Here is an 8,620-nt window from a genome sequence, read left to right as displayed (position 1 = left end):
ACCAGATAATTCAGAATGCAACTTCAAATGTATCTCACTTGTGCTCATGCAGTTTCCTTGAAGTTAAAATAAAAAACTGACATCAATCTGACTGATAAAATACACTTTAATAAACACACAGACACAATATTTCCAACATGGCAGAAATTAAAAAAGCACTAAATGGAATGCGTTAATGTCAGTGACGGCTGTCCTCAACAGACTTTAGAGCCATTCACACAGTTTCACTTTTTAATAAGTGACATTTTCTTCTATTCATCCGTGTCAGACATTGTAAAAATCATCAGTTAATCATTGCTCTTGGATTATTAACGCTGAACCCTAGAGCTTTATTACCAAAGCAGTGCGTTTATAATATGAAATAAAAGCAAATGTGTTCAGTTCAAATTATGTTGTTGTTACAAAATGTATTTATGAATACATTGAGCTATGAAGTTCTAAACTTTTAATCCCTATCTGATGGGATCAGATTTGGATTTTGGGTAGTTCAAAACCAAAAAACAGGATTAGGATCACTTTCATATCCAATCAGATCAGGAAATCCAATCCAAGCTTTAATCTGGATCAAATCTTCAAAACAGGTAGTTCAAACCGACAACACAGGATTGGGATTAGTTTGATCCCAAAAAACTGGATTATCTTGATCCCACCAGAGGGGTGGATTTCCAGTGGATTACCAGAGCAAAATGTACTGTACAATTTATTTTAAAATATGTTTCAATATAAATAAGATGGCAAACCTTGTTAACTTAAATAATGCACAATGTTTAGCCTTCATGGCAAATCAATTTTATTTTTCATTTTTTGGTCACGTTTGTGGTGGCCTACCAACCAACCAAATGTTGATGACAAATGTTTATGCTCATAAAAGTATCACAACACAGATTGTCAAGCACAAATGTAATTTAGTTTTAAGAAAAAATATCTTCAACAAAAAAGAAGTCCATCTGTCATCACCTTTCAAAAGTAATTGCGGACAAGAGATGTCTCTGCAATGTGTTCTCTTGTCTTCCTTGTATTATTTTTCATATCCACTAGATGGCGATCGGTAGGATTAAAGCACTGATATTCAGGATCTAGTAATCTTGAAAAGTCTGAATCTGGATCAGGTTGATCCTATCCTGAATTGCTTTGAACTACAGGGACAAAATCTGTCCGAGTTGTCTGATCCTGGATCACAAAAAATGGGATTTCAAAATCTCATCGGATTTGATTGAGATTAAAAGTTTTGAACTACTGGGCCCTGAAGACTAACGCACTGTTCATAACGCACAGTTTGAGATTTGAAGAAGATGAAAGAATTTAACTTTTCATTCAAAGCATGTTACCGTATACCAAGTCTATATGTCAATCTAAACCAACACCGTTCACCAAAAAGATGAAATCGTACAGAAAGGAAATCCAAAGTATGGAGACGAAACAAGACATACATCAGAACAACACTTGCAGGATGTTCAGGTGTTAAACAATATCTTTACACTCCCTGTTTTAATGTTATTTGTGTTTCTAAATGCACTCAAAATGCAGAAATAAACAAAAAATAAATACAAAAAGAATGCAGAGCCCCAATCAATGTCTGTTTTCTGGTTTGTAGTTCTTTCTTTTTTTAAACTGTGTTTGTGAGGTGGAAATCATCAGTGTTGCTTTCAGAGCAGTCTCTTAGATACAAAAGTAGGTTTTGGTTTTCTTCCCAGGAGCCTACAAGATACATTTTTGGATCTTATTTATTAAGATAATAAATAGTTATACCCAATACAATTACAATTACAAATATGCAGGCCAAAAAACAATACATTAAGCAGGATTTAAAGGTGTTACAACAGTCTGATTCTGTGTTTACCGGTCGCCTGCTGGCTACACTGTCCACATCATCGCGTATATTCAGTGCAACGTAACCCTGGTTTTGGACATTTCTAGGAACATTGTGCTGTCTCTCATTTCTAGGATTTCTTCTGTTTTCAGGGCGGTTGTTTTGTTGCTTAAAGGAGGGCTTTTCCTGGATCACAATATACAGCAGCAGTCCAAGGCAAGCAAGTTCACCCCATGTGTTTACAATGTCGAAATCATCAGCGCTGCTTCCAAAGCGGTTTCTGAGATACGACAGTGGCTGTTGGTCTTCTCCCACAGCAAACTCTCTGATCTCTCTCAGGAGGTTCGTGGTGATCCTGTAGGTATGATCTGGATCATAAACTGCCCCCTGATTTTCAGAAGTGTCATAATGCTGTGTGATATACACTTGGTCTATCGTCTGGTAAGCTTGCCCATGTATGTTTTGCTCCCTGACCCGAAATATGATCCTGTCCATGTTGCTTCCCATATCCTCAATTCTGGGATCGACTACATAAGGAGGAAGTTGGTTTGACGTTTCCTCATTGAGATTTCCAATAGTGTAGTACCTGTGTTGATTTCCCCAAGGCAGAGGGTCCAGCACCCCCTCATAGTTGCCATAATGGTGTGAGCCATAATCTTCCCTGTTTGGGTCAAAGGTCAGCTCTATTATATTGTTGTTGTCGATGTCGATCTCGTTGGCAAACCAGTGGAGCAGCAGAAGACTGTGCATTGGCACAGATTGGCCGAAGTTGATTTTCTTCAAATCACTGATTGATTTGAGCTTCTTCTGTACAGCTGACACAGAGGTCAGGGCGAGGAGCAGAGCTACACAGCACCAAGTGACTCTTCCTGATATCTTCATCATCCTGGGTCCACTTGACTCTTAGTTAAGATGTCCAAAGTCCTTAATATAGAGTAGAGAATGTATATTAAAAACAGATTCATTTAATCTATCAATGTGTTTTTACTTAAAGGTCACCTATTATGCAAAATCCACTTGTTCATGTCTTTTATACATCAACATGTGTCCCCTCTGTGTAAAGAGATTCTGAAAGCTTCAGGAATACAGATTCTCTCTCTTTTTGTTCTGATCCATTTATATAAAAACCTGTCTGAAAATGAGCTGATCAGATTTTGGCCACTTTATGATGTCATAACAATTTTTTGGCTTGTGTAACCATTAGCCAATCACAAACCCAGGTAACCCCCCCCCCCCCCCCCCCAACCCCCCTTATCACCTGAATCTCCTCCTAGAGCACCATTGAGTTCTTTGTAACCAAATATCTCTCAGAGGGGCGTGGGGAGGGGCTCCTTATTTTCATCTAAAGTAACAGACAGAGAATCAGCACTTTGGAAACAGGGCTGAAACAGAGGGGTTTATGGGATGCTGCAATGATCTGTTTGGTGTTTGGAGCCAAACACTTCAGAGACATGTTTTGTATATAACTGAGACCTATAATATATTGATGAAAAACAGTATAATAGGGACCTTTTTAATGTTGGTATTACAATGTTTTAAGAATTGAAAGTCATTGTAAGTCTAATACTTGATATGCAGGGCAGTCAAATGTCAACCCTGTTGGCATAAAACAGGCTCATAGTGATTAGAATACATTATTTTGATATCATCCTTTTTTCTATAATATGCACATAATACATATGAAAAAGGTGAAATAATTTGATTGGAAATGTTTACAATTTGTATTTATCTGGGAATCAATTGTATATATTTCTGTGCTCTATATATAGCTTACTTTTCATTATTCATTTAAGAATATTTATTAAAAAAAAATGAACCTTAAGTGGGAGACATTTTAACTAGCCCAGGGCTCAATGCTAACTTTTAAAAGTGGTTGTCAGGCTGGCAACCAGGCATCAGCTTTTGGTTGCAAAAACTGAAAATATGGTTGCCATTTTTAGTCACCTTATATTTTAAATAATTAAATTAACTTAATAATGAACATGTGACACAAAAGAATGTTCAAATGCTTTACAATAAGTAATTAACACAATTATTTGAAACTAAAGTGGTAGTAAACTTGTCCACCCTCAATTGCTGGTATACAAAACACCAGTAGTGCAGCTGTTGTCATGTTTTTCACAGATCCCTCACAAAGGAATTGAGCAAGTCACTAGTTTCTTGGTCATCCGTTGTCTCCCTTTCAAATGTGGGTTCTCTTGACCTTTGTGCTGACCCCCACCATAGATCCATTGGCCCTTCAGCATTGAAGTCTTGGATTGGCCAGACTAATACATTTATAATGTTAAATACATGAAAACCATTCACAGTTAAGAATTAGATGTAAATTACCTTTAATCTAACTATATTTAAAATGTGTTACCTTTTTATAGAAGTGATTATATATGTATATATTATACGTTTGAGATGTTGACGGGTTGGCCAAACTTTTTACCCCACAGTCAAACAACTTAATTTGCTTCGCCATTTTTTGTAAAACAAACACACGGCGCACTCGAGTAAACGTGCATTGCTTTCTGGCTCAGTAATCACACCAATGCACGTGCAACTTAAGTATCAGGTTCCGACTGGTCACAACAATAATTAAATATCACTCTTAATACAACGAATAATTAACATTTATCTATTTTGGGGTGCATATTTTGCTGTTTGCTGTCCTTATTTCTTAATGTTAAAAAGTGGTTGACACTGATGGCAACCAAAGGCCAAGTATTGGTTGACATTTTTTCTGAATGGTTTCCCATAGGGGCGTTCACACAAAGTTATTTTCCCAAAATAGTTAATGAGAACTCTTTTAGTTCTGATGAACTAAAGCAGATCGCATTCACACCGCAATGAGTTCCTGGGGGTGGATTAGGCAAATGAAGCCGCTGACGTCACTTCTTCTTCTTCTGCTTTGGGTTTACTGGCAGGCTGCAAACAACTTCACGACGTATACTGCCACCCAAAGACCCTGGCCGGATGTCCCAAGAGTTGGGGACTGGCTTCAGTAGAAGCTGCTGGGACTTCTACTGAAGCCTTCAGAGTAAATCGCCAGAACGCCGACACCTCCTCATCTCCACCGCTCCCATGTTTTCTTTTGTGTTGCCATAAGTTAGTCTGCGTTTCTGCGCTGGGCTAATGCTAATGCAAGGATAATAAAATGGCGGCTTCACAAAACGTTTTGGGAGTTTAACGGGGCGTGGTTTGCATTCCGCCCAGCCAATCAGACATAGGAACCTGCTCTCTAGCAGGGACTGAAAAGGGGGGTAAAAATGGTTCTGATGAACTAATTTAGTTCAGGGGGCTTTTTGGTGTGAACGCAAATATATCTGAGTTCTGATGAACTATTGTGGGAAAAGTACTCCGGTGTGAACGCGCCAAATGGCAACCTGGCAACCGTTACTGTCGAGCCCTGGACTAGCCTCATCATATATTTCTCAATTATATTACATGTTATAATACATTCTTTGCAAATAATATTTTAGTAGTAAATAATCTCCTCATAACGGCATAAACAAAGTACATTTGCAGTTTTAATCTGAGTTTTCGTCACCTTCAAACCCTGTTGTTCATTGCGCCATTTAACATCCAATCTGTACTTTCTCAAAGCATACATGCCATTGTAACAAGATATGCATCAAATGGTTATTATCATGGTTGGATCAGTCAAGTAAACATTAAAAAAATGTTTTCTTGTTATTATACCTTCTGCTCATACTGACCAATAGGCCTTGGGAAGAAATCCAAAGTCTTCATATTGACTACAATTATATGTTTAAGTTCTCTGAGTTCATTTTGAGGCTTCAGCAGCCTGAGTTCATCAAATCAAGCGAGTTCCAAGTTACACTCTATCTAGTAGACTGTTTTGATACAGAGCGTTTCCTTGTTGAGCTGCGGTGGAGGGATAGTAACACGAAGAGGAGAGACAACTCAAATACAAAGCTGGAATCAAAGTCTTCTTCCAAACATGTGAAATAAAGCCAAAGTAAATAATAAAAACAAACTAGTGATCAGAAAAAGGAGAGCTCACCTCTGTTAGTCTGCTGCTGTCGCGTCTCAGATCTGTGTGTGGGTGTGGCTGTGTGAGTGTGTGTGTGTGTGTGTGTGTGTGTGTGTGTGTGTGTGTGTGTGTGTGTGAGTGTGAGAGAGAGAGAGATTGTAGAGGAAACTCTCCCTAGGTTTCAGTTTCCCTGTAAATGAAACTGGCAAAACAAGTGTTGCTGGTGGCAACAAGAAGTTTGATCACATGGCTGTTTAAAAAAAAACATTCTGATTTCCAGATATGAAAAGCAGTCTTTAGAAATGCAAAAAGCAAATGATAAAATATATATTTCAGCGTTTTGTCGCTTGTGATGTCAAAGATAACAAATCTGATCTTCCAGAATATAATGTTAATGGTGTCTTTATTATTTTGCACATCTTCATCCTCAGTTCCCTAAAAGCTCAAATGAAAAGCTGACATCAGTCTTACTGACACATTACAATGTAATAAACACACACAATTTATGACATTACAGGAAGTATAAAAACATTAAATGCATTCATGTCAGTGACGGCTGTCCTTTGCAGACCGGACAGTCATTCACCGATCTGTTTGGTTTATCAATCAGTGCTGCTTAAATTCTCTTCATCTGTCTAACACACAGGAGGAATCCTCAGTGAGTCATAGCTATTCAATTATACATGCTGGAGCAAAACTGAAGCCTGCAGCTTCATGCCTGCAGCAAAGCAGTGCATTATTAAAAAAAAAAAAAAAAAGCCAATGTGCACAGTTCAAATAGAAGAAGAAGCCCTACTGTTATTCAGAACCTGTGATTTTTTATAAATGTAACTTTGAAGCTCAAAAGATCGAGGATTTAAAGGATTTGGCCTGTCATCTAAAGAATGTCATACAAAGCTTTTATCTCAAATATAAACTAACACCATTCACAAAAAAGGTTATATAATACAAATTAGGATCAAACACTGAAGTAAAACAAAGCATAAAACAGAAGAACCCCTGGACATGTGCATGTTTCCTTCTTCCCATCAACTTTTGAATCCTGCTGACTTTGTGAGAAGCATTGTGCTTAAACACATTAAATGGCAATTTCTCTCATTTCAAGTTATCTCCTTGTTGCAGAATTTGCCAAAATAATAAGAACAACTAAAAGAACAACAAAGATCATGCAGCAGTTCACAAAAGCTGCCCACCAATCAGTCTGTCTGTTATCTGGTCTGTAGGCGCTTTGTTGTCTGACTTGCGGTGTGTAGTTGGATTGTGGGGTAAAGGGGTGCGTTTGCTCGAGCACAATATACAGCAGCAGGCCAAGGCAAGCAAGGTGACCCCATGTGTTTGTGATTTGTGCATCATCAGCGCTGCTTCCAAAGCGGTTTCTGAGATACCACAGTGGCTGTTGGTTTGGTCCCACAGAAAACTCTCTGATCTCTCTCAGGAGGTTCATGGTGATCCTGTAGGTATGATCTGGATCATATTCCCCCTGATGTTGAAAATGCTGTGTGATATACACGCGGTCTATCCTCCAGGAAGTTTGCCATCCTGTGTTTTCCTCCCTGACAAGAACTATGATCCTGTCCCTGTTTTCTCCTGCAAAAGCTCTTTGTGGATGCGCTACGTAAGATGGAAGTGGATTGGACGTTTCCTGATGGAGATTTCCAATAGTGTAGTAGTGGTATTCATTTCCCCGAGGCCGAGGCAGTGGGTCCAGCATCTCCTCAAAGTTGCCATAATAATGTGAGCCATAATCCCCATCGTTCGGGTCAAAGGTCAGACTTATGACATTGTTATCGTCAATGGTAACTGTGTTGGCAAACCAGTGGAGCAGCAGAAGACTGTGCTTGGGCACAGATTGGCCGAAGTTGATTTTCTTCAAATCACTGATTGATTTGAGCTTCTTCTGTACAGCTGACACAGAGGTCAGGGCGAGGAGCAGAGCTACACAGCACCAAGTGACTCCTCCTGATATCTTCATCATCCTGTATCAAAGTGACATGTAATTTAGATGTCCAAAGGCCTTTATGGAGCAAAAACAAGGAAATGTTTATCAAAATCAGATTTATAGAAATTAATAGTGTCTGTTTCTCAAATCATACAAATAGCTATTCAGGGTAATACAACATTTAAAAATGGTAAGACATTCTATCAGAAATCATCAGAAGATTGTCTGGATCTTTTTGATGAAATGCAGAAAATGTTTTAATCAAATAAAACCTAAATTAGGTCCCACCGTCATTATTGTATGAGTTTTGTCAAAAACAAAAAATAACATGAATTGAATTATTATACTTCGGATCTTCCTGTCCTAAAATGGTCTGGCAGCCAATTACCATCATTATGGAGACATTTTTAAGTATGTGATTTTTTTTAATAGGATATCATACAGTACAACCCTAAAAGACCCCTAAACAAAAGTGAGAGGTTTAATAGGTTTTTCTTAAAAATGACACCGTGTAGAAACATCCTGTGTCATTTCGAAAATTGCAAAAAATAAGAGATGTCTTCATATTGAGTGAAAATGTATTTTTAAAGTTCTCTGAGTTTATTTTGAGGCTTCAGCAGCCTGAGTTCATCAAATCAAGCGAGTACCAAGTTACACTCTATCTAGTAGACTGTTTTAATACACAGCGTTTCCTTGTTGAGCTGCGGTGGAGGGATAGTAACACGAAGAGGAGAGAAAACTCAAATACAAAGCTGGAATCAAAGTCTTCTTCCAAACATGTGAAATAGAGCCAAAGTAAATAATAAAAACAAACTAGTGATCAGAAAAAGGAGAGCTCACCTCTGTTAGTCTGCTGCTGTCGAGTGTCAGATCTCTGTGTGTGTGTGTG

The 8,620-nt window shown here is 38.2% G+C and overlaps 2 protein-coding genes and 1 long non-coding RNA gene across 7 annotated transcripts in view; 1 reads left to right on the top strand and 2 right to left on the bottom strand.

Annotated features, from left to right (window-relative positions):
* LOC307014767 (septin-9-like) overlaps positions 1-8,620 on the top strand; it is a 114,589-nt gene that overhangs the window by 59,809 nt on the left and 46,160 nt on the right. The window lies entirely within an intron of this gene.
* Positions 89-5,917, bottom strand: LOC307014772 (uncharacterized protein). Its single transcript, XM_079642911.1, has 2 exons — positions 5,823-5,917; positions 89-2,734 (listed from the first exon to the last, which is right to left on the bottom strand). The coding sequence occupies exon 2, from the start codon at positions 2,693-2,695 to the stop codon at positions 1,721-1,723; it is 975 nt and encodes a 324-aa protein (XP_079499037.1). The 5' UTR covers positions 2,696-2,734; positions 5,823-5,917; the 3' UTR covers positions 89-1,720.
* LOC307014775 lies at positions 6,179-8,610 on the bottom strand. The gene is made up of 2 exons (XR_013801314.1): positions 8,572-8,610; positions 6,179-7,806 (listed from the first exon to the last, which is right to left on the bottom strand). It is a non-coding gene; the product is annotated as an uncharacterized lncRNA (long non-coding RNA).

The sequence above is a fragment of the Notothenia rossii genome (genome assembly GCF_949606895.1).
Source record: "Notothenia rossii genome assembly, chromosome: 8".
Lineage (NCBI taxonomy): Eukaryota > Metazoa > Chordata > Actinopteri > Perciformes > Nototheniidae > Notothenia > Notothenia rossii.
The sequence above is the reverse complement of the archived record's forward strand: the minus strand, read 5'-3'. Positions and strand labels throughout refer to the sequence as shown.